Here is a 24,473-nt window from a genome sequence, read left to right as displayed (position 1 = left end):
CTGAATGACTGCAATTGGAATTTCTTCTCCAACTGAAAGTTGTGGAATGACTGAGCACCTGAAGTCATGCTGAAGCAGTCTTCATGATAATCGCACAGATATCATTATCTGTGTGATTACCATGAGGACTGCTTCTGTGTTTTCTCAATCTGTCTATCCTGATAGTACACAGATTATTTAATGTTCTCAAAGAAAAACTACATTCTAGTAAGAATGTTGCCGAATTAAAATTGAATAATTTTCCAAGATTCTAGGAAAAGGTTTTGTAAATTTGATTATTAAGTAGAAACAGAATTAGGCACAGATTTTAGACGGAAGTGATTGTTTCATTGATTGACAAGTATGTTATTAATAGCCCTTCTAGGTTTTAATGGTCTCAATTTGAATGCTGGCTATGTTATTGTCATTATACATATATATTTGTTTTAAAAAGGTGTTAACCTGATTGGAATGCCAAATAACCTCTCCATTTTTCTCTAATCAGAGTTGAATACTCCCTTTCCAAAAGGTAAGACTAGCAGTTCAAAGCTTAGCACATAATAAATGTAATTTTTAGGAGTTGAGTAACGTAAATTGACGGTGAGATAATCGATAGTTGATCAAATGTTATTTATCAACGCCAGTTAGGCTCGTATTAGATTGATGACGTTAGGATTCTATTAGATTGATGGCTGCTGACATCTCAGGCTTATTGTTTGTAGTTATTAATTGTACCTTTAAGGGTATAAGTAAGAATTATACAAATAAATAAACAATACATTAAAATAGGAATATAGTATTGAAAGCTTAATATTAAAATGTTTTATTATGTGAATCACATTTTTCCTTACCCTCTCTAGTTGCTTAACTCATTGTTGAAGTTATGTGGAGCCTCCGGTAATGTTTTCTTCTGCCACATTACGGAAATTTATTTTGACTGATTTTGAATTGATCAATGGCAAGACACTTATAAGAATATTGTAGTTTATTGATCTGCTTGTGTCGTGGATACACAGGAGGTTCTAAAATAATTAGAACAAGACGTTTACAGTTTCTTTTTTCCCTTATAACTCCAGTCGGCAAAAAAGAACGTTCATTATTTGAGTCACAACTTTTATTTTATTTTAATTTTGTCTCCTCAGGGTCGCTCAATTATTCCACGTACCCTATTTTACATTCATTGACCTAGACCAAACAATGTTGTTGGCACCGTGCTCCGGCGGGTTATCTCCCAAATAGGAGCCTTTCTGTGTGGAGTTTGCATGTTCTCCCCGTGCTCACATGGGGTTTCCTCCACCTCACGTCAGTAAGGACCCCCCTCAAAAACATGCACCCATCATTGTCTGACCAGCAATGGACATTTATCACCTGGTCCCCGGGCGCGTCCACGTATGCTGCCCACTGCTCCTGGCTGTGCCCCCCGGAGGAAGGACAAGCCAGGATGGGTCAAAAGCAGAGAATCCATTTCACCGGCCACCATCAAAGCATGTGCATGTGTGTGTGTGTGTGCAAGCATGTGTTGTAGTGTGGTGTGTTGTGTGATGAATAAAGACTTCTTCATCTTTCTCATCATCATTGCCATCGTCCTGTCAATCATCCAACCCCGGAACACAGTTCCACAGACTTAAAAAATAGCCGCTCCCCCGCCCCACTCTCACTCACATCAGATCCAGAAGAGCCCCAAGTGAGAAATGAACATTCTGTCACTAACACAGTCCACTCATGGTTAAAATTTGACTCCACTGAACACTCATTTCAACAAAATATGTGGTGGAGATTTTTGAATCATTCAGTTAAAGAAGAGTATGGTGTGGATCATTCATGTTATGTATGTAGTAAAATGCCTCACTCAGTGCAAACACCATTCCTCCTCTCAACTATATCAACATCATGGGAAGAATTTAGATGTTTAGCAAGGGCTACAAATTTTCCAACTTATATTAATATGACTGAACTAATATATAATCATATTGATGGAGGTATGACACATTTTGTTAAGATGAAGCAAAACGGTGAACTGATAAAGGTGTTACTGTTCATTAATACAACTATCCTAGCAGAAGGATCTGTTCAACAAGAATTAACTTTGATCCGTTTAATGGTTCTCCAGAATCGTATGGTACTAGACATAATGAGTAAGTCGTGCTGTACATACATTCCTGCCAATGGTGTAGAATCAGGAAATTTGTCTTTAGCCATACAAGCTATGAAAGAGTTCCGTGATGATTTAATGAAAGATCAAGCTAACACTTGGGACCCATTTACTTGGCTAAGAAAGGCACTGCGGCCATGGATTTCTACGTTCATAAAGATATTAATACCTGTCGTGATAATGTGTTTAATGCTATGTTGCTGTCTAGTGTGTCTAGTACCTATCCTTTGTAAAATGATCACTTATATGGTGACGGGACAGTCTCCTTACCACGAGATGATTGGAAATCATCTTATGATGATGACAGAGATGTTGAGACACTAACATGTTAAAATATGAAGATGTTTGTCAAATTATGTTTATCCTTAATTATAGGATGTGTTAGTCATTACGTGCATAATGAATTTTCTGTTGTCATTATTAAGTGATAACCATTGATTAATCTGCATAGCATTACTGTATGTATTAGTGGAATCTTTATGTTTATTTTGTTTATTTCATTATGTGAATCATGATATTTTTTTGTGTTTTCTAGTTAGAATTGTAAGATGGCCACACAGAATTTTTCCTCCTTATGACCAGGGGTTTTTGTCCTGTGCGTGTCATGATTTCCGCCTTCTTCTACTTCCCCTCCCTCTCCTTACCTGTCCCATTAGCCCAACTCAATTCACCTGCGCACACAGCTGTTCCAGATCTGCAATCTAACCCCTATATATGCCTCGCTCACCAGTCACCCATTGCCAGATTGTCTTCGATGCTTGCACCAGACTCTCCAGCGTTCTCCGGACTGATTCCCTGCTACCGACTCTGCCTCGCTCCGACCACGTATCCTGCCTGCCACTTCGCCTGTCTTCTGTCTGCACTCCTCGTTATCGAACCTGCCTGTCCCCGACGACGTATCCTGCCTGCTCCCTGCCTGTCTTCCGTCTGCTCTACAAATAAAAGACATTACCAAATATCCCTGCCTGTCTTTGTGCTGCAATTGACCACAATAACCACACCCATTACAGTGCGTTGTCATAGTATAGTAGATAATCCTTACTGGTCTTTTACCTTTCTCCAGCCAAATGTGAGAAGAGAGGTTTGGCCAATTTGAGGTGGAGATATCCCTTGAATTATATCTGGAATCTTGTTAAGTTCCCGAACATGTTTACCAACTTGAGATGCACGATTGAAATTTTCTTGGCCAATATCTATTTCGGAAATCTGCAGGTCAGACTCCTATTTAAGTCTGACCTGCTGATTCCGATTACCAATCTGCTGTACGTGAATGACAAATACATTGTGTGATCTGTCACATGTGATTGGACACCTGCACAAACAGACTACCACTGTAATTTTCAGGTACCACAATAGTGAGATTGCTGATTTTGACAGTGTGTGTTTAATATCTCAATCTTAGGATATTGTCAGGAGATAGATAAAAAAAAAATTCTAATCTCATTAGTTTACCTTAAAGTACCACCAAACAGCTGACATTTTTATTCTTTCACTCTCTTTTGAGCGTCAACTACGCAACTACGTTACATTGCGTTCATATCGGGTTTGAGTATTAGGGCATCTTTACAAGTACATGAGCACAGTATCGGGCGTGTAAATTGATGGTCACATTTGTGATTATTACTCCTCCACTTTGCATTTTACTTCAGCAATGCAGTGTTGGTGGATAATAAAGTACCGCTTGCTTATCAGTAGATGTTGAGTGAGTGAGAGGAGAGGGCGAGGAAGGCTTGCAGAACGACAGGTTGTAGCATTTGGTCCAATCCGAGGGATGTAGTTTAAATACCCAATAAATGTACGCTATTGTTTTGTATTGATTGGTTGTTTGTTTTTCGTAATTAAATTACAATTATATATATATTTTTGTTGCATAGCTTCAGTTGGCTTTTCGTACCTGCGTTATTTTGACTAACAATTGCGTAGTTGGTACACAAATTGCGTGCAGGTTGGCGAGTTTGCATATTTATGTACAAAAACATACTCTGTTACACCGTCTGTTACTCACAGCAATAGCTCTGCAGCCACGGTTGGTGCTGGCTACCAGACAGCCCTCTGTGGTTGCCATGGGGACCTGGAACTTCTTCCCATCCAGGTGTAGCGGTCCAGCTACTCCAACTGGTACAGGCATGTAGCCAATCACATTTTCACAGCAAGTCCCCATAACCTGTCCAGACAGAAGCCATTGTAAATGATCAGTGAAGTTGACAAAATTGCTGTGATCTGGATAAAGTTATAATTAATATAATTGTTGATTGAAACATATCTCGGTTATGCTTATGAGGTTCATCAATGCCGTATGAAATGAGTGGTTGGACACGGGGGCCTGCGTTTTATTGACATTGATCTAGTCTAATTAAGATGTAGACATGACAACTGTGTCATTTGATTTGACAGTGTCATTTGATCTCTCAAGCTGCCAACACTTAAGGAAAAAGATTGACCCAATAAAACCAGTACTACACTGAACATGCTCTCTTACTTTGGAATAGTCATAGTCAGTGTATGGGAGCGAGGAGAGGGCAGAGGGGGCTGGCAGCAAGGCGGAAATCATCTGCCTGCGAATGGCCACTCCCCTCTCTGGGCTGTCCATCACAGCCTCCAGCTTGTAGGCAGGGATGTGCTTAAAGTTCACCAACAGCACCACCTCGGCGTCACTCAGGAAACAGGTACCCAGCTGTACCCGCGCAAACATACACACAAAATAAATGATATTAATTTCACACACACACACACACACACACACACACACACACACACACACACACACACACACACACACACACACACACATACACACACACACACACACACACACACACACACACACACACACACACAAACTTTATCTGTGAAACACTTGAAGAAATACTATTGTCAAAATAAAACAAGTCCGTCAGTTTGAGGTGTGTCATCTTTACAAGGAAGAAAAAAAAAAGATTTAATTCTGAAGCAATCCTGGGTGGTTTTTGAAAACATGCATCTTTTTCCCTTTAGGAATCAACGAGTTGCGTGATGCCTCTCAGACAGACACGGCGCGAAGACCAAAGCGGGAAGCTTTGCCTTAAAGTGTCAAACGCTAATTGGTTGAGCCTCAAAGAGAGAATAAACCAACTAAGCTCATTACCATGCCATGGTGCCATGACCAAAACAGACATTCAGATGCAATGGAAAGTTGAGGTTGAACGATTCACTAATCTAGGAGTTAGCGGGGCGAGACACATTTTGTGTTGTTTTTTTTTGTTTTTTTTCTCTCCAGTAGCTGAGATGAACGCAGCCCAAAATTGAAATGCAAGTTATAAAAAATATGAAAGAGTGAATAACAACAGCAGCTAAACTGATTCCCTGTGAATGCTCGAAGCTAGGGCCCACTGCTCTTGCCAAAATAGCCCATTGTAGGTGACTATAACCTGCAAGAACATTGTAAAGAGAGAAAATACCGCTTGTATTTGCTATAAAAAATCGTAAATAATATTTCAGCACTGGCTTTATTGCACAGAAATATACTTTTGCACTCCCAGTTCAAACTCAGCATAAAAGCACAGATAATAATCTCAACAAATGCAGAGACCAATAGTGGTGACTAGCAGCTCTAGCGGGTGGGGGCTTTAACTTCCCTTAAGGAGCAATAAATAGTACCATTTCTAACTGGGGAAGAGAAAATGTGTTCGCCTGCGTTCGCAAACGTCTTGTGTGGGCTGGTCTGGGCTGTACGAGACTCAGAAGTTTGTAAGTTGAATCGGATTTGACTGTGCAATGCAAATATTTGACTATTGTGGGGGAGTGGGGGGTGAGGGGGGGTTCAATTAAATGAGTCTCGGAGCCAAATTATTAAAGGCCGTAGTATCGATAAGCCCAGACATCATTACCGGGAATAATGTCTGGGCTTATTAATACTACAGTTTAAATATTTTCTATTTATTTAGGCTACTAGGATTTGTTTGACCTGTGTTATTTCAATAACATCGATGTGGGTGTCTTATACCTTGACCAAGAGAAGGCTTTCGACCGAGTGGACCACAGTTTTCTGTTTTGGACCTTGAAGGCATTTGGGTTCGGGGAAGGGTTTCTTAACTATGTGCAGCTCCTTTACAGGGGAGCATCCTGCCTGATCAAGGTGGGCGGGGGGTTGAGCTGTCCACTCCCTGTAGAGAGAGGGATAAGGCAGAGCTGCCCCATCTCTGGCTAGCTCTACTCCCTTGCTATAAAACCTCTTCTGCACACTTTAAGGAACAGAGTAACGGCTGAGTGGGCCCTCCCTACCGGGGCTGCCACAGGGGCCGCCGCTTGTCGTCGCCGCTTATTTTGGACGATGTCAATGTTTTGTGTCACCGACCAGGATGACGTCCGGGTGTTGGTGGCTTGCTTGGGGATGTATCAGATGGCCTCGTCTGCTAAGGTAAACTGGGAGAAGAGTGAGGCCTTGCAGGTGGGGAGTTGACTCCTCCTGAGCTACTAGGGGGCCTGAGGTGGGGAACGAGAGTAATGAAGGTTTTGGGGGTGTTTTTGGGCTTGGCGCCGTACCAGATGCAGAACTGGGCTAGTTTGGTGGAGAAGGTGTGTGCCAGATTGTCCAGGTGGAAATGGCTGCTACCCCAGTTGTCCTACAGGGGGAGGGTGCTGGTTGCTAATAACTTGGTCGCCTTGACCTTATGGCACCGACTGACCGTTCTACATCCACCCGGAGGCCTGCTAGAAGAGATCCAGCGGGCCATCATCAACTTCTTCTGGTCCGATCAGCACTGGATTAGAGCTGCAGCCCTCTATCTGCCAGTCCAGGAGGCGGGTTAAGGCCTCAGTGACATTGCAACCAAGGTCACAACGTTCCGCCTCCAAACGGCGCAGAGGCTGTTGTACGGCTGTGGACTGCATTGGTTGGACACAGCGAAGGTGCTGCTGAGGCGGTCGGGGCGCCTCTTTTATGACAAGCAGCTGTTTCTGCTGCGGACCGAGGGGATGGACTTGACAGGGCTGACTCCTTTCTACCAGTCAGTGCTGTCATGTGGCTGTTTGGGGAGCCTTTGTTTGGGAATCCACTGCTGGACTCCGGCCTCCTTTCCTCCTCCAGCCTGCGCTCCAGCTTGCACAAGGCTGGGTGCGTCAAGCTGGGTCATCTGCTGAAGGCGTCCGTGGAGCAGCTCATGGAGGCATTAGGTCCTCCAGACTGCTGCACAGGTTGGTGGATGAAGTCTGTGCTTCACTGCCAGTGGCCTATAGAGCTTTTATTGACAACCGTGCTCTGACTGACCAATGGGACGGTGAGGGCGAGTTTGTGTGTCCTTTGCTGACGGTCTCTCCGGCTGTGCAGTGGGAGGAGGAGCAGGACAGCCTCCTGACCTTTGCCACTCCCATACTGAGGGGGTTTGAGGCAGTGGGCAAGAAAGCCTCCTACTATACCTGCGTCAAGGTGGCACACCTACGCTCTCTGGCAGGGGTGCAGCTGTCGGGGTGGACCCAGATCTTTGGCCCCGGAGCGTCCCCTGCTGGCTGCCGGCGTTCTCTGTACAAGCCCCCCATCGACAAGCGGGTGGGAAACCTCCAGTGGAGGATCATGCATGGGGCCGTGGCCAACAGGTATCTGGCACACTTGGATTCCAGCACGGGGACGGGATGCGTCTTCTGCTCTGAGAGGGAGACGCTGTAGCACGTGTTTGTTTTGTGTCCTAGGCTGTGGGGGCTGTTCGGGCTACTGGAGCGGTGGGTTCGGGGTCTGGGGGAGAGCATCTCCTTTAAACTTTTTATTTTCAGTCCTGTTTACACTGTGTCAAAAAAACCTGTCCATGTCCTGGTGAACACTGTTTCGAGGGTGGCAAAGCTGGCCATTTGGAAAAGCAGAAGGAACGCTATGTGGGGTCAGGGGTCAGTAGACCCGGACCAGATGGTGATTGGTCTGCTCTTAGCCGGCCTCAGGGTGGAGTTTGAGTTTTACAAACTGACCAGCAAATCGGACACTTTCAGGAGTGTATGGTTTGCTGGGGAAATGCTGTGCTCGGTCCAGGATGATTCCCTCATTGTTAACCTGTGATTTTCCTGTGGTAGCTCTCTCTCTCTCTTTCTCTCTCTCTCTCTCTCTCTATCTCTCTCTCTCCCTCTCTCAGGAGAGCGGGCACGACTGCCTCTGCCTGGCTCTCGCACAAGGAGACGAGGGCCCAGATTGCACACCGACCACCCTCTATCCATGTGTATTGCGCAGAAAATAAAGCAGTGTTAACTCTGCCCTTAATTTGTTTTAGCTTTACTCCAAAAAAACCCAAATGAACCGATATGAGTACCGTTAAAGTACCGGCTCGATAAGCAGTATCGATAAGTAGTGCCATTAAAATCTTAACAATACCCATCCATACTCGTGCCCCGTTCTTAGGTGCCCTGTCCCCGCTCCTACACATAAAACAACTAAAAACAGTTGTCGTAGTATTAGTTGTTTTATTTGGAGGAACGGGGCATGACGATCGGGGCTCACTGAGTGGTCCGTGTCCAGGCGTGGACACGCGCCTATTCATGATTCCCCTTATTTATAATTCCTCATTGAAATGGTATCCCTGTGCATTTTGGTAAGCTTCTATCTGTTTTATCCTGTTAATGTAATGCACACTGACCGACAAAAACAAACAAAAAAAAAAACAAATACGACTGTTCCACTTGAAGAATCTCAGTCGCCCCCTGAAAGTCGACAGGTCTCTGACTGATGATCCGACTCGTCGACTTTCAGGGGGCAGCCCTAACTGTGTGTTGTTTTTGGCATTTGAGTTCTACAGGTCTCTGTATTAATGCCTTTCCCCACCTCTGGGTTTTTGAGAATAGACAGACACTCCTCCAGGGGTCTGGGACTGGCAGAGGCGTTGGGTATGGGGGTTGGTTCCACTTCGGGAGTCCACGAACTAAGTGCTTCCTCACTCCTTTTTCCCCCCAGGAAAAAAATATTATTGCGCTGTGCACCGATGGTCGGATTGGGAAGCGGGCGAATCACTTCATCTAAAAAGAAAGAAAGAGAAGATTTAATCAACTAAAAATTAATACAAGCAAATAAGCGTTTATCGTTCGATTTATGGTCTTATGAAATTGAAGGTGCAGTGTGTAGAATTTAGTGGCATCTGGCGGTGAGGTTGCAGATCGCAACCGACTGAATACTTCTCCCCATGGCAGTGCAAAATGGTGGACTCTGTGGAAGAGACGGCGGCCGCGAAACTTGCGAAAGTCCCATTCTGTTTGGTTTGGCCGTTCTGGACTACTTTACAATAACATGAAAGTGCAACATGGTGGCCTCCGTGCCGCGCCCGTGTACACCGCGTTCCAAATTATTATGCAAATTGGATTTAAGTGTCCTAAACATTTATTTTTTTGTTTTTCAATTAAACTCATGGATGGTATTGTCTCTCTGCTGCCGAAAAGCATTAAATTAGTGCAATGCCTTGGACAAGTTATGAAAACATTAGATATTTCACGAAAACTTAAGTGTGATCATCATACTGTGAAGAGATTTGTGGCTGATTCAGAGCACAGACGGGTTCATGCAGATAAAGGCATAATGAGGAAGGTTTCTGCCAGACAAATTAATCGGATTAAGAGAGCAGCTGCAAAAATGCCATTACAAAGCAGCAAACAGGTATTTGAAGCTTCTGGTACCTCTGGAGTCCTGCGAACCTCAAGGTGTAGGATCCTCCAGAGGCTTGCAGTTGTGCATAAACCTGAGATTTGGCCACCCCTAACCAATGCTCACAAGCAGAAACGGTTGCAGTGGGCCCACCCTGAAGGTGTGAAAATGACCTAGGCAAAGTATATAGTTTCTGACTGACCACTTTCTTCCATGGTACGAAAATAAAAAGAAGAACCGTGCCTTCCATAGCAAAATCATCTTCATGCATGACAGTGCACCATCTCATGCTGCAAATAATACCTCTGTTTCATTGGCTGCTATGGGCATAAAAGGAGAGAAACTCATGGTGTGGCCCCCATCCTCCCCTGACCTCAACCCTATTGAGAACCTTTGGAGCATCCTCAAGCAAAAGATCTATGAGGGTGGGAGGCAGTTCACATCAAAACAGCAGCTCTGGGAGGCTATTCTGACATCCTGCAAAGAAATTCAAGCAGAAACTCTCCAAAAACTCAGAAGTTCAATGGATGCAAGAATTGTGAAGGTGATATCAAAGAAGGGGTCCCATGTTAACATGTAAATTGGCCTGTTAAGATGTTTTTGATTTCAGTAAATTACATTTTTCATTTAGCAGACGCTTTTATCCAAAGCGATTTACAATTGTTCAATCACCGACGGACGCAGCCATCAGGAGCTAAGTGTCTTGCTCAAGGACACTACAGCACGCTAGCAGGAGGAGCATGGGATCGAACCAGCAACCTTTAGATTACTAGACCACCAGCTCTACCGCCTGAGCTACCATCCCCAGTAATAAATGACAGTAAAAATATGACCTCCTAATGCTGCAAATTCAACAAATGACCATTTTCAGTTCTTTACAACCTATAAAATGTTTTGAAACTCTGTTATGCATTATCATTTGGAACAGTGCATTTTTGAAAAAAAATACTGTTATCATTGGGAGGTTTGTCCAGTAACATTCGAATTATACCCTAACGGTTGATGACTTGAAAATTATACTGACTGTCATTTGCATTGACTATTTAGGAAAATCAGAGAAAAATATCATTGGCATAATAATTTGGATTTGGACAGCAGTAGATAAAAAGGCTCATTCTAAGGTAACAAAATCATTTCTCATTTTCTTGGGATTGTACACTAATTAAAACAAACTTATGAATATTATATTCCTGCTTTTCCCCTTATTTCATCCTCCAAAGGGGAAACGGATTATAGTACTATTATCACTTTTTGTCAAATATCATGTTAAGAAGAGCCACTTTGAACTTTAGGTGCTAAAATCAGTTATTTGTCAATAACAAATGGCGGTGACTGTGAAATCAATGAATTGCAGCAGCGAGTACCATATATAGCACCAAAAACAAAAGACACAACAGTGACCTTTAACACTTGCTGTTGACCTCTCGCCTGTGAAGATTCCTGGATTACTCATACCTCTTTCTTTCTTGGTTGTTCCTTCCTTGGCGGCCACACTCTGGGTCATTTCTTGAGCCAGGGAGGGCAGCTGGCATGCTAGGGGCTCCATCCTGCAGGAGGCATCGGCTTGGCAACAGGGGGCAGTGGCGGGGGTGGACATGCTTATGGGATTCTTCAGGGACAAGGTAGACTCCATCTCCACTTGCTCAAAGAAGATGTACTTGACAGCCAGCAGGAGAGCCAGTGTGAGGCAAATCACCGGCCCCACATCCATCGTTATCATCCTGTGATGCACGTTCCAACAGCGCATTAGGGGAATTAATGACAAGCTTTTATTTAACATTTTCCATAGATTTGTACCCAAGACTGCATATAGTGTACGCGTGTTAAAATGGTTGTATTAAAACTGAGGCATTTCTGGGCAAATCGAGGCAAGTTGGTTCCCATGCCACAATCTAAACACTTTACGACTGAGAAACTTGCCACCTAGCTGCAGCTTGTCACTTTGCTTAATTTCAGTCCGATGGGGCAAACTCTTAAGCCAAAACAAAAAATCTTCTTTTGAAAATAGTAAGCTAATATTTTAATATTTTTACTTTCTATGTTTGTAATCAAATCTTCATGTTATAGAGACAAATATTTTTGCACTTTTGCACTTCCATAAATCAGCTATTTGGCCACATCTGTGTTAAAGTAAGAGACTAGAGACAGGAAGTTGTGCTGCTTGCCACTAGCAACCTGCTGTAGCCAACAATACACTTTGGATGTAGTGCGGCAATATCAAAAACTATCTTTAAATCAAATAAGATATTACCGTTATTCAAAACATGATCAAAAACACAAAGATACATGACTAGATATTACATGTTTGCGAAGAAGAGATTTTACTTACAGGGAAAGAAGTTCTCCCTGATTGGAGTGCATTTAAGCACGGATAGAAGCTGCAGCATAGAGGCACATTTTTCAATCATAAAGCATTCAGTGAGCTTGTGCTATGAACATTTATGAATTATCGGGAATTATGTTTCAAAAATAGCAAACCTATCATCTAAGATATAACTTATATAACCCGTTAACCTTGCCAGATAGAACTGCCAGAGGGGTTTCTCTGGGCTGATCCTTCTTGGAGAGTCGTGCTCCAGGCTCATGCCAACCTGTGCAACATCCATGGTGGGGCTGATAGACAAAGGCTCAGCAATCCAACGGCTGTGGGCATGCACCATGACCAGGCCCAGGGACTAGTAGCAGATATAAACAGAAATGCATACATTTTTCATTCATTCATTCAATTTCTTTACTAGCGGCTCAATGTGGTAAACACATTACATCATGGCCCATGTTTATCCTTACCTGGCTGATCCTTAGCATCCAGAATGATAATAATTTACCAATAGAGAATGTTGATAATGTCCATAGTGTCCATGATGGAAAACAGTTCATAGTATGGAGTTCTTATGATATATGGGTGTGAAAGCAGTGTTTATATTCCACATAGTTCCTTGGGGTGTCTGGAGGTGTGTGTGAAAAGTCGCCCCAGGGTGTTGAGGAATCTGACAGTCTGGGGAAAGAAGCTTTTGCAGAGCCTGGCTGAGGAGGCTCTGATGTTGCAGTACCGCCGACCAGATGACATGACGGTGAAGAGGTGGTGGGAGGGGTCAGCCACAATCTTGTAGGCTCTGCTGGCACAGTGTTTCTGGTACTGTAGATGTCCTGGATTGGGGGGAGGTGGATGCGATGACGTTCTCATGATGCGCTTTAGGGCCTTGCTGTCAGATGCCCTGAAATTCCCGTACCACACTGTGACACAGCTGGTAAGGCAGTCTCGATGGTGCCTTTGTATAAGGTGGTCAGGATGGGGGAGGAAGGATGACTCTCTTCACTCTCCTCAGGTAAGTTTGCGATAAATTGGGAGAATAGCACTCCAATACCCAGCCAGCAGGTGACCTATCTGGAACTGCAGCTGGACACTGGGTTGAGGGCCCAGCTGTACAAACCATGGAGAACGGACATTGTGTCTGCCCTCGGGCATGTTCGGGTAGGCCACTCAGTGACGGCACTGATCATCATGAAGCAGCTCGGGCTGCTGGCAGCAGCCCATGCAGTAGTGTCACTGGGGCCCCTGCACATGGGCAGTATTTAACTATGGTTTGGAGGGCTCTGGTTTAACCTGATGCACCACAGACTACGCTTGCTGGTTGTGCCACAATCTCTCAACAGGGACCTAGTCTACTGGAGAGATCCCCAGACCTTCACACAGGCTCCTTTTCCATCAAGGCATTTTGAGGGCCAGTTCGGGGGCGGTGCCTAATCAGGAACCAGTCATTCGTGTTTTGACAGCAATAGAACCGGCTCTGGAACTGGAAAACTGGTTCCAAAGCGGCACCACTTCTAAACTGGATTAGAACCAAGAACTGTGACAAGCAAGCCATTTTTTGGAACAGCTTCACTATCAGTGTTCTGTATGCACTTTGTCGTGCTATGTGGCCGTACAGCTCCAATTTGGTTGTCACGACAGCTGTTTGTGTGCTATGGAGCGGCAAGACTTAGCCAGCAGGTCTCTGTGCAGCGCCTATCTCATTGGCTAGGCGAATGCATCGCAATGGCTTATGAGTCGGCGGGTCGGCTACACCGACCACTCTCCGTGCCCACTCTATTCGAGGTGTGGCAGCCTCGACTGCCCTATTTAGGGACGTCGGGGTCCAGGACATTTGTACAGCGGCATCCTGGTCATCAGCGTCCCCATTTGTCCTTTTTGAACTGTGCGACGTTTCCACAGGGTCCCTTTTCCCAGTCGGGGCTCGGCATTGTGGCCAAGTGGACTTAGGGAATATTTTCTTTCACAGGCCACTCAGATTTGATATGTTGTCTGTGTTTAGTGACTAACAATCTCTGTGGATACAGTGTGTGTAGTGTTAGTTGATTCCCATTGGTCCTTCAGTGGGGCAACAGTGGATTGCCAGGGTTGTAGTGTGCGTAGAGTGCGTAGAGTGTGCGTTCACTGCTTCAGCCTGCACCATGGTCCGTTACGCACTTGGGGCATGTTCGGGTCCAGCGGGGAGTAGAGTATCGGGGGTCTCCGCCCCTAGTATACCGATATGAGCGTCGCCCCTAAGAGGTTGAGCCTCTTGACATAGAACAAGAGTTACCGTAGCTTTGTAACTACAGTTCTATGAAGGAGGCGTACTGTAGCCCCTTGGGGTTTTATACCCCACTGAACCCCCATCAGTCTTGCTGAATTGTTTTCTGAGGGAGCACTTCTGAGGTTTATATTGGTTATGCTGCTCCCTCCTGATGAAGCGAGTGGATGAATAACTGTCATTACTTTCGCATACGCAGTTGGAGGCATAGCCCCCTTCATAGAACTAGAAGCTACAGAAACTCTCGTTTTCCAGATGGGTCAAAGTTGAGTGTAGAACTGGGGCAATGGCGTCGTTGGTGGAGCGCTTGGCTAGGTAGGTGTATGGGTTAAGGTTAGTTCAAGCACTTCAAGATGATCAGGGTCAGTGCTACAGGGCAGTAGGCACATTATGGACGACTTCTTTGATACAGGGATGATGGTAGACTTGGGCGACTGGACGAATATATCGGTAATCAGTGACTGATTCAATCAGCGATTGTTATTTTGGATGATGTTTTGCTCAATTTTTGTCTTTTATCTTGCTAATTTAATGCGCTGTTTCCTTGAGAATTCAACTCGGCAAAGTTTTAAAGAGGACCTATTATTCTCCTTTTTACAGAAGTTAATATAGGTCTCTGAGGTCCCCAAAACATGTTTTTGAAATTATTTGGCTGATAATGCCACTCAGATTATGCATTATAGCCATTCTAAACATGCCTCTGAATCCATCGTGTTCCTGACACTCTGTTGAAGTGGGAGGAGCCACCCTCCCGAAGCCCTGAGGTCCATGAGCCAATGGGGTTTGAGCACAAGTTCTGGGTTCTGTGAGCCAATGGGGCTTGAGCTTTACTCCGTGTTCCGTTGTATTTAGCCTGTAAACTTTCACTGATGAAAGTGAAATGAACCTTATCAGTCCACCAAAATCTGTTTCTGACAAGATTTGAGGCGGGAAATAAGCAATCCAGTTGCAGAATCTTCACTCATATTAGATCTACAAGTCCTAATTAAAAAGTTTGTTCGAACTTTCACTGCGGTGTCTGGAGCAGCACGGAGCTTGGAGGCTTGGGGCTACTTGGGGCTTATTTAAAAATAAATACCGTATTTTCCGGACTATAAGCCGCTACTTTTTTCCTAGGTTTTGAACCATGCGGCTTATACAAAGGTGCGGCTATTCTGTGGATTTTTCTTCCACCGCTAGGGGCGCTCTAACCGGAATTAGAATTAAAAAAAAGATAGACGAAAAATCAATGCAAAGAAGAATACGCTACTTTTTCTTTAGCAGATAGAACGCGGACAATAAATTACCAACTGGTAATTATTTTTTAAGTTGAAGGCCATCGATCTTGCTATCCAGGAAGGAAACCGCGCTGCTGCACGCAAGCTTAGAATCAATGAATCTATGGTGAGACGTTGGAGGTGGCAGCGGGAAGAGCTCATGCAATGCCAAAAGTCGAGAAAAGCTTTCAGAGGACATAAAACCAGGTGGCCTGAACTTGAAAATGTCCTGGAGGACTGGGTGAACACACAGAGAGCAGGTGGCCGAGGTGTATCCACTGTACAGATCCGACTGAAAGCTAAAACAATCGCCCACCATCACCAACGGGTTCCGAAAGGCTGGACTGCTACGCGAAGAGAGCGTCGCACCTTCAGAGTCAACTTCACCGGAGGATGACAGTGACACGGAGAGCGAGACTGATGGAGACAGATGTGACGAAGCGCTTCTGAGGCTGTTCAACTCCGACACTGAAGAAGACGACTTCATGGGTTTCAGCGAAGATGATTAAAGTGACTTGTGGTTTCAAACACAGGAGAAATGAAGGTAAATAAAAGCCGTTTTTTTCTCTTGGTTCTGTTCCGTTTTAATCAGCAAAGTTGCTGCCGTGTTAAAAGGCACTGTTCGGAAAGAATCTGTTCAGGTACATACATGTACATTTACAGTTCAAAATCGTTCTGTATATGCAGTTAATATCAAATTTTTCAACATAGATATCTGCGGCTTATAGCCCGGTGCGGCTTGTATATCTCTTTTTTTTTAAATAGAGCGGATGCGGCTTATATACAGGTGCGCTCTATAGTCCGGAAAATACGGTACATCTACAGTTTTGTTTGGAGGAGCACAGAGCAGATTGTGTGCCGCAGCCTACAGTATAGTCAACCTACTGTGGACACATACACACAGAGAAAGAAACACACCACAGTGTCCGGAGCAGCACGGGGCTTGGAGCACCATACAATACAGCGAGTCTTGGGGCTTTTTGTTTCATTCAGTTACGGAAACGTCAGTCAACCTACCGTGGACACACACACACACACACACACACACACACACACACACACACACACACACACACACACACACACACACACACACACACACACACACACACACACACACACACACACACACACACACACACACACTTCCACCGTCGATAGTTTTGTCACGGAAAGTTGGTGTGAAATGATCTGTAAGCTGACAACAGAGCATTTCCCATTCAAAGCTTCAATGCTAGGGTCCTAAGCCCCAAGCCCCACTTGACATAGGAAGGGGCTTCAAATCTGAACGGCTTTTTTCACCATGTGTTTTCTGAAATAGACAGCTCACTGAAAACTGACTGGGTTGTCTCATTTCACAGTAGGCCCATCAGAGACCAAAATGTATGTGCACAAGCACTGAAAAAGTGAGTTTTGCATAATAGGTCCCCTTTAATCTGTCTTTAAACCCTAGTGTGTTGCTAACGACAATGATATGCGTTGCATCTGTGTCATTTATTTCCTGGTGAAATTACATTGCAGTATATTTCATTGGATAGTCCTCGCGTGGCCTTGCTGTCAAACTAAGTGACACTCAGCCAATCAGAAGCTCGATTACTGTCCACCACAGTCCACCAATCAGAGGAGAGATTATTGAACAGATCCAATCAGCTTCAATCTATGTACAGCTTTTGGATTGTGTTGACATTGCCATATTTCTTCGGCATGATGGTTGCAAAGGCCAGTGGCGATGGAGATTTGAGACTTTCTAAACAAGTGTTGGAAATTATTTTTGCAGACAGAGGTGACGATGAGCAGGAGATTTATCCGAGCCGGATCATTGAGAATGGTTCACAAAACACGTAAATATACCAGCAATAGACAGTTGTTGGGCTGGTAGGAAAATTTTGACATATCGCCCAATCCTAGATGATGGGTGTCAATTTGAAGCCTCTGGGAATGACAACCTGGCTGAGAGAGATGTTGACGGTGTCTGTGAGGATACCATATACCATTTCATGTGTGCAGCACTCCCTGAGCACACAGTCAGGAATGCCGTCAGTTCCAGCAGATTTTGTAAATTGATTTTGGCTTCTCACTTCAGCTGTGGCCAGGCAGATATCTTGCTCCTCTGGTGGAGGGAGCGACTTCCTCACTGGCATGTCATTTATTGCTTCAAAAGGCATGTAGAAGTCGTTTAGCATGTCAGGGAGGGGCGGCCGCGGTGCGGGTGGGAGGGGCCCTGTGGCCAGGTCATTGGCCTCACTCTGCTCGCCAGGCCGTGGGGCGGGCGAGTCTCATGAAGCGGCTTGCGGGGTCACTGTCATATACATGTCTGGAGATCTCATAGTCCTTTAGGGCCTGGATGCCGTTGCTGTCAGGGAAGTGGTGTTCGAGTCTCTGCGTATAGTACTCTTTAGCTTTCGTGATTCCACGTGAAAGCTCTGTCCTTGCTGATCTGTGCGCTACCATGTCTCCCAACCTGTAGGCAGCATCTCTATTGTTCAGCAGGGTGTGAACCTCAGTTGTTAGCCATGGCTTGTCATTGGCCCAGGTGGCAATGGGCTTCATGACAGTGACCTCCATGTTTGTCACTACGTAGCCAGTTACATAATCCCATAAATCCGTAGGATCAATGCATTGGCTGTAGGAGCAAGGCAGCTTTTTAAGCTATCTATAGCTTCCTTTGACCAGACCAGATATCTGATATATGTGATCTACCGCAGCAAAACCCGCCATCTTGCGCATTTCTAAAATCTCCAGAAGCCAAATAAGTTGAAAAAACCTTTTGTGTTCCTTTGTGTTTTTTTTTATCTCTAAACTTATTTTCAAAACCGAGTTTGATTTATTAAATAGTAGAAAAATGTTAAACCGTGGAGTTTAATATGCCCGTTAGATTGCATGGGGAGACGCAGTTCACTTACCGAGACACTGAATAGCGCTGAACAACACCAATCGATGGTTTCCTTTCAAGCGACCGTCCAGGTAAATCATTCATCCATATTCCATGTGATATGAAGTCACAATGTGAAACCGTTGTGATAGAATTCAACCTTTAAATTGTACTACTTTTACACACACATTGTTGTGAAACGGCGTAGCAGAAGAACCCTTCGCGTCACGCACCTACGTCAGTTCCGTATACAGACAGTAAAAGCACAGCAGTTCCGGTTTCTGTGAAAACGTTCTTCTCCGTATTGATATGAATTATGCGAGGCGGAAGCTATGAAATCATATTTAGGACCTTAATCTGACCAGTGCGATAGATCCAAGTCAGTGTTAGAGCGCATACTGGACTTCATTTTCTGGGACGATAGTCAGTTCTCCGACAGCGATGCAGAGAACGACAGCACTGCTGAATCTGATATTACTCCGGACTTGGAGAACATTTCAAACAGCGGATTTCAACCTTAATTTGACGATGAAACAGAATATTTTCAAGAACCACCGGAGGAGACCGACGATACGCCCGTTGTCGTTACAACAGAAGAAGTTGATGACGTGATGAAGTCCATTGAGGTGTCAGATTTTCTGAGACTCATAATGTTGAGAGACTCTACATTTTGTTGTGTTGTCCGTACTTTTAAACTCCAAAATATTTCCACTTTCATAAAACATGTATATTCTTACTGTTAAATAAAAACTGTTTTAGAAGCAAAATGAGTGTGTTGTTGATGCGCATTCAGCATTATGTTAATTAGCTATGAGGCTTTGTTTGTCCGCCAACCCCCATTTTCATTCTGGAAGCTGGCAGAATGAAGCCAAGTCTCCGGAAGGGTGATTATCTCAGAATCACAGTTTGCCACACCCTTGTTATTAACAAGTCATAGCTTTAAAAATATTTGCTTGATTTGCACAAGTGACACCTTGTTTGGAAGCTCTGATTCTCCACTTTCAAATGAAAAATTGATTTTGAAATTTTGAAAGACGCCAAATGACCCTAAAGTCTGCGGTGGGTCACATATTATTTACAAGATATAGTATACAATAGATATATTCCGGTTAGGGTTAGTTACGTATACCTATTGGAAAATCCATTATGAAAATGTGACGGATTCCTGATATAGGTCTAAGCATTATCGGATGTTCTGATTTTTGTTTCTGACAAAGTTTAATGTATCAATTTCACATTTATAGATCATACTGAGTAAAATACAGAGGATATATATTTGTTTTCTGGTGGAGTTTAAATAAGCTGCTTGCATATGTTTCGGCCTGAAGCATCCCTACTCATGTGAGGTTTGGATAAGCATGGTTCTACAGTGCTTCATGTGTGAAGCACGCACAAAACATACATACAGACACACAAACACATTTATGGGCAATTTTAGGTCTTTGGTGATGTGAGGCTACAGAGCCAACTATGACAATTCGCCACCTGTGCGTAATTTGGGCTTTATGTGGTGGAGAGTTTACAAAAAAATAATAATATATAATATATGGGAAAAAAAAGGTAAGAAAAAATTCTAACCATGATCATTTTGACTCGCTGTGTCACAGGGTTGGGCTTGTTGTCCTCCTCCTCCATAACTCTGGAGAAATGGCTCAGCTGCCAGATGGGATGGCCTTCTTTACTCTCCCTGGACAGCTAGGCCCAAGACAAACACAAATACATCAGATCTCATATCTCTGAGGTACACTACAAAGGCGTCTTCCTATATTCTGGGTTTGTTTTTTGAAGACAACTGGCTCGATTGGAACACGGTTTCTCCTAAATAAAACAATATGTATGTATAGGTGTTGTGGGCTATCTATTTATAGCTGCAGAACATAGTCACATAAGTCTACATTGCTTCTCCATATAACTTACAGGCTACTATATACTAGATATAATCTACCGATAGAATGTTGTCCTATTTTTTATATTTTTAACATTGAAAGTAACAATGGATTTTATCGGTCACTGAGCAGCACTTTTCCATACTTCCATCTGTTGATCTGAACATCACCTAAAGTTACACAGCACATCCCTCACGTGACAAGAAAAGCTGCCTCACCTCGAGCACCAGTGAAACACATGCAGGAAAGAAGGTCATGAACACAAAGTAGTTTGCCAGGACAGACATGCATCCAAAGCAGCACATGATCTCCAGCTGGCAGACACCTGCGAAATCCCAGGAGAATGTTATTTCAAAAAAATAGCGGTTGAGTGAATATAAAAAAGGAGAGGCCACGGTTACCTGACATTGTGCCCACCCCTATGACCAGGCACTCCACCACAGCATCCAGGGTAAATGCGGGCCCCAGGACAGCCATACCGCATGCAATGTTATCCCTCACTTCATCCTGAGGTCAAAAGGTACATTTTTTTGCAGGGGTATTTCATTTACATTTTCTGAGTATGTATTCCACAGCTGAAAATGAAAAAACAATCCTCTCGTGACGTACCTGTGAGTTGGAGCTCAGTGCGAATTTGGCCAAAGCACACGCTTTGGAGAGGTCTATAAGAAGCAGGAAGAAGGGCAAAGCCTCACTGCAAAACAAGTTGGGAGATGTTTAACGGTATGTGTTTTTGGTGAAGGAGCGAGGTCTTGCTAGATTGTTTAAACAAAGTGAACCTACTTGAGGCCGGTGAGTTCTTTATCAAGGAAGTGTATGACCACTGTGCTGAAAACAAAACTGGAAAATATGGTGAAAAGGCCTGCTATACCTGTCAAAGGATAAATAAGACGCATTTTAGTCAAGTACAGAGGTAACTCCTCCTGTGTTATGTATACACATATTCACTCATAATGAAATCACGCTTGAAGTGCAGTTTGGGCTTAAGTGGCCACACTTACCAAGAATATATTTGGACCCCAGTTGTCGCAAGTTCTGGAACTGGAAGTAAATGTAGACTATGGCAATGCAGCGCGTGATGGTTAAGATGATGATGTCGCTGCTCAGAATCTGCTGTAAAGTAAAAAATTTGAAATCTGATTATTAACAGTAACAAATGTCCATTCTGTCATTTGAGAATAAGGAACAACTAACCTTTGACATAAACTCACCTCAGGAGTGACAGAGCATAAAAGTTAGCCAGTATTAATACATTTTGCACCTTTGCCCACTTTGAACAGATCAGAATGGCTTTCTCTGTATAGGCTCAGCCCAGCCCACTTCATATATATATATATATATATATATATATATACACACACACACACCCCCACACACACACACACACACACACCCCCACACACAAGTATCTGTATCTGAACAACTTTGACAAAGCCCAAATTGTTATGGCTAGACGACAGTGTCAGAGCATCTAAAAAACAACAGGTCTTGTGGGGTATTCCTGGTACGCAGTGGTTAGTACCTACCAAAAGTGATCCAAGGAAGGACAACTGATGAACTGGTGACAGGGTCATGGGCGCCTATGGGATTATTGATGTGCGTGGTGTAGCCCGTCTGGTCCAATCCTACAGAAGAGCTACTGTAGCCCAAATTGCTGAAGAAGTTAATGCTGGCTATGATAGAAAGGTGTCAGAACACACAGTGCATTGCAGCTTGCTGTATAGCCACAGAGCCGGATAGAGTGCCCATGCTGACCCCTGTCCACTGCCGAAAGCGCCTACAATGGGCACATGAGCGTCAGAACTGGACCATGGAGCGATGAAGAAGGTAGCCTGGTCTGATGAATCATGTTTTCTTCTACATCGTGTGGATGACCTGGGTTAGGGTCTGATCCAATTGAGCATTTGTGAGATTTCCTGGAACAACAAGCCTGATCCATGGATCCAGGATCGGCTGTTAACGTCTTGATGCCAGATACTATCTACAGATAACACCTGCAGAGGTCAGATAACACCTTCAGGAGGTCTTGTGGAGTCATGCCTTGATGGGTCAGAGCTGTTTAGGCGGCACAAGGAGGAGCTACACAATATTAGTGGTTATCAGTGGTGGTTTTAATGTTGTGGCTGATCGGTGTATAGAGAGATAGATAGATAGATAGATAGATAGATAGATAGATAGATAGATAGATAGATAGATAGATAGATAGATAGATACATAGAAATCCTACTTCTTCCTACCCCCCCTCTTTGATTGTCCTCCCTTAGTTTGCTTGCCCAAATCCACCCTCACCTCCTCAGTTTTGGGGCAGTCAAAGTTCCAGCCGCAGATCTGGTCGTTGCCAGTGAACATGTTCATGGACATCATGCAGACGGTGAGGGTGACAGTGCCAACGATGACCTCCCATGGGTGGGAGGCCACCATCTGGCCATGAATGCGGAACAGACGGGTCAGCATGGTGCCACAGAGCTGTCACCAAAGAAATACAGGTATTAGGGAAAATACAAATGGCCCATGGTGGGGTGGGACTTCACATCTAACACACACACACACACACACACACACACACACACACACACACAACCAAGTGTGTTGTGTTTTATGGTGAATTAGGTCAGTCTGCAATCGAAAAATTCTCTAGAAACATGTTCCTATCAATAAACAACCAACCCATCCTGCCAAAAGTTGTGTTCGGTGGTAACATATAAGTAAAATCCATGGTTTAGAATAGCAACCATTAATGAGATCAACCACCAACAATATATATACACATCACCCATCCCACCCCCTTTTTTTATATAATGTATGTAATGTACTGTAGGTACAATTTTATGTATCTATACATTGGCTTGTTGGGATATCTTCGTTATGTACACGTGTATGTGTCGTGCGTGGCGTGCGTGCGTGCGTGCGTACGCGCAATCGAACGCTGCTTGTAGGCATAACGGCATAGGAAGGTTTTTTTGGGGGGCTATATGCGTTTCTTTTTAGGAGGAATCGTAAACTGACACTATTGCTTCGCCGCAGACTATAATTAGATACATAAAAAACGAAATTTTTCAGAAAACTATCCAGGACTACTGTTTTGATCCCAACATTTGTAGGCATGTTGGCTGAATCTCATCGGGATGGAAACAAATATATTTTCCTATACAATCGTAAAATCTCCAAAGGTCAAAATGGGCTTAATTACTGTAATTACACATAATTTCTTCAAATTTCTGTTGATTTGTTCAAGATCAGGAGGGATGGACCGCGGAAACACACATTTCACGTTTGAAACCTGGTACATTTTGAATTACGCACCACTACACATTAGAATTTATTTTAGCTTTCAAGTGTGAATGCCGACCGATTGTAAAAGAAAATGAAAGATTATTGAAAAAAAACAAAAAAAACGAAGGGATTTTACCACAGAAATGCGACAAAAAACAAATTCTGAATCCATAAACAGAGACAATTAAGGCTCACGACTTACCCACAAAGGGTCAAGAAATCAAGGGCAAATGCGACTGAGAATGACCGAGCCTGGGTTACAGGGTCCCCGCAGCTGCAATGGTCCCTAAGTGCTTGAGTAGAGGCAAAATTTGGGGATATCTGTCATGATGACAGGTTGAATTACTCCGGAGGACCGACACACAGAGTCAGCACAGTCTGGCGTCCAGTTCAGGTACATGAAGCGATGGCACGCTTCTACGTCATCGGAAACCTTAGCCAATGACGGTCGAAGCCACGCCCCGTTTCCTTGGAAACACCCGCTCGGGGGTGTGGCCAGGGTGAGGACGCGCCATCTCGCCACCGCGCGATCAGAGACAATTTCTCAACAGCCGGGTGGCGTCATAGGTCCTTTAGATATGAGCTATTCATTTATTGATGTTCATTCATTATGAAATCAAATTGTAATGTATTGCACCCCTTTGGATTTGGTTGTTTAAATGTTTCAATCCAAATTAATTCTATTGTAAAATCTGTAAAAGACCAGTCAAGTAATTTAATGTTTCTTTTTCGTTCAGTGCTTTTGTGTAAAAAAAGTGGTTAAATGAAGATTTATTCTTTCATAAAGGGGTTGTTGCTGACTTACAGGCCTTTACTGGGTTGTTTTTTTAAACCTATATTGACTGAAAGAAAGGTCTGTATGAGAAGTTAAGCCAATCTGGTTAATGCCCAGA

General features: G+C 43.9%; 1 protein-coding gene across 1 annotated transcript in view; it reads right to left on the bottom strand.

Moving 5' to 3' along the window:
* The window catches only part of LOC307232736 (3-hydroxy-3-methylglutaryl-coenzyme A reductase-like), a 37,049-nt gene extending 13,129 nt beyond the window's left edge, over positions 1-23,920 (bottom strand). Inside the window, exons 1-13 of the mRNA XM_080003873.1 lie at positions 23,783-23,920; positions 22,597-22,773; positions 21,309-21,420; positions 21,091-21,178; positions 20,917-21,001; positions 20,709-20,814; positions 20,526-20,632; positions 20,000-20,116; positions 12,234-12,394; positions 11,175-11,440; positions 8,910-9,100; positions 4,611-4,805; positions 4,137-4,295 (exon numbers count right to left, since the gene is read on the bottom strand). Coding sequence (XP_079859999.1) covers positions 4,137-4,295; positions 4,611-4,805; positions 8,910-9,100; positions 11,175-11,440; positions 12,234-12,394; positions 20,000-20,116; positions 20,526-20,632; positions 20,709-20,814; positions 20,917-21,001; positions 21,091-21,178; positions 21,309-21,420; positions 22,597-22,761 — 1,752 coding nt within the window. The 5' untranslated portion in view covers positions 22,762-22,773; positions 23,783-23,920. The remainder of the gene's footprint in view (positions 1-4,136; positions 4,296-4,610; positions 4,806-8,909; positions 9,101-11,174; positions 11,441-12,233; positions 12,395-19,999; positions 20,117-20,525; positions 20,633-20,708; positions 20,815-20,916; positions 21,002-21,090; positions 21,179-21,308; positions 21,421-22,596; positions 22,774-23,782) is intronic.
* Between the last annotated feature and the right edge of the window lie 553 nt (positions 23,921-24,473).

Source organism: Zeus faber (genome assembly GCF_960531495.2).
Source record: "Zeus faber genome assembly, chromosome: 7".
NCBI lineage: Eukaryota > Metazoa > Chordata > Actinopteri > Zeiformes > Zeidae > Zeus > Zeus faber.
The sequence above is the reverse complement of the archived record's forward strand: the minus strand, read 5'-3'. Positions and strand labels throughout refer to the sequence as shown.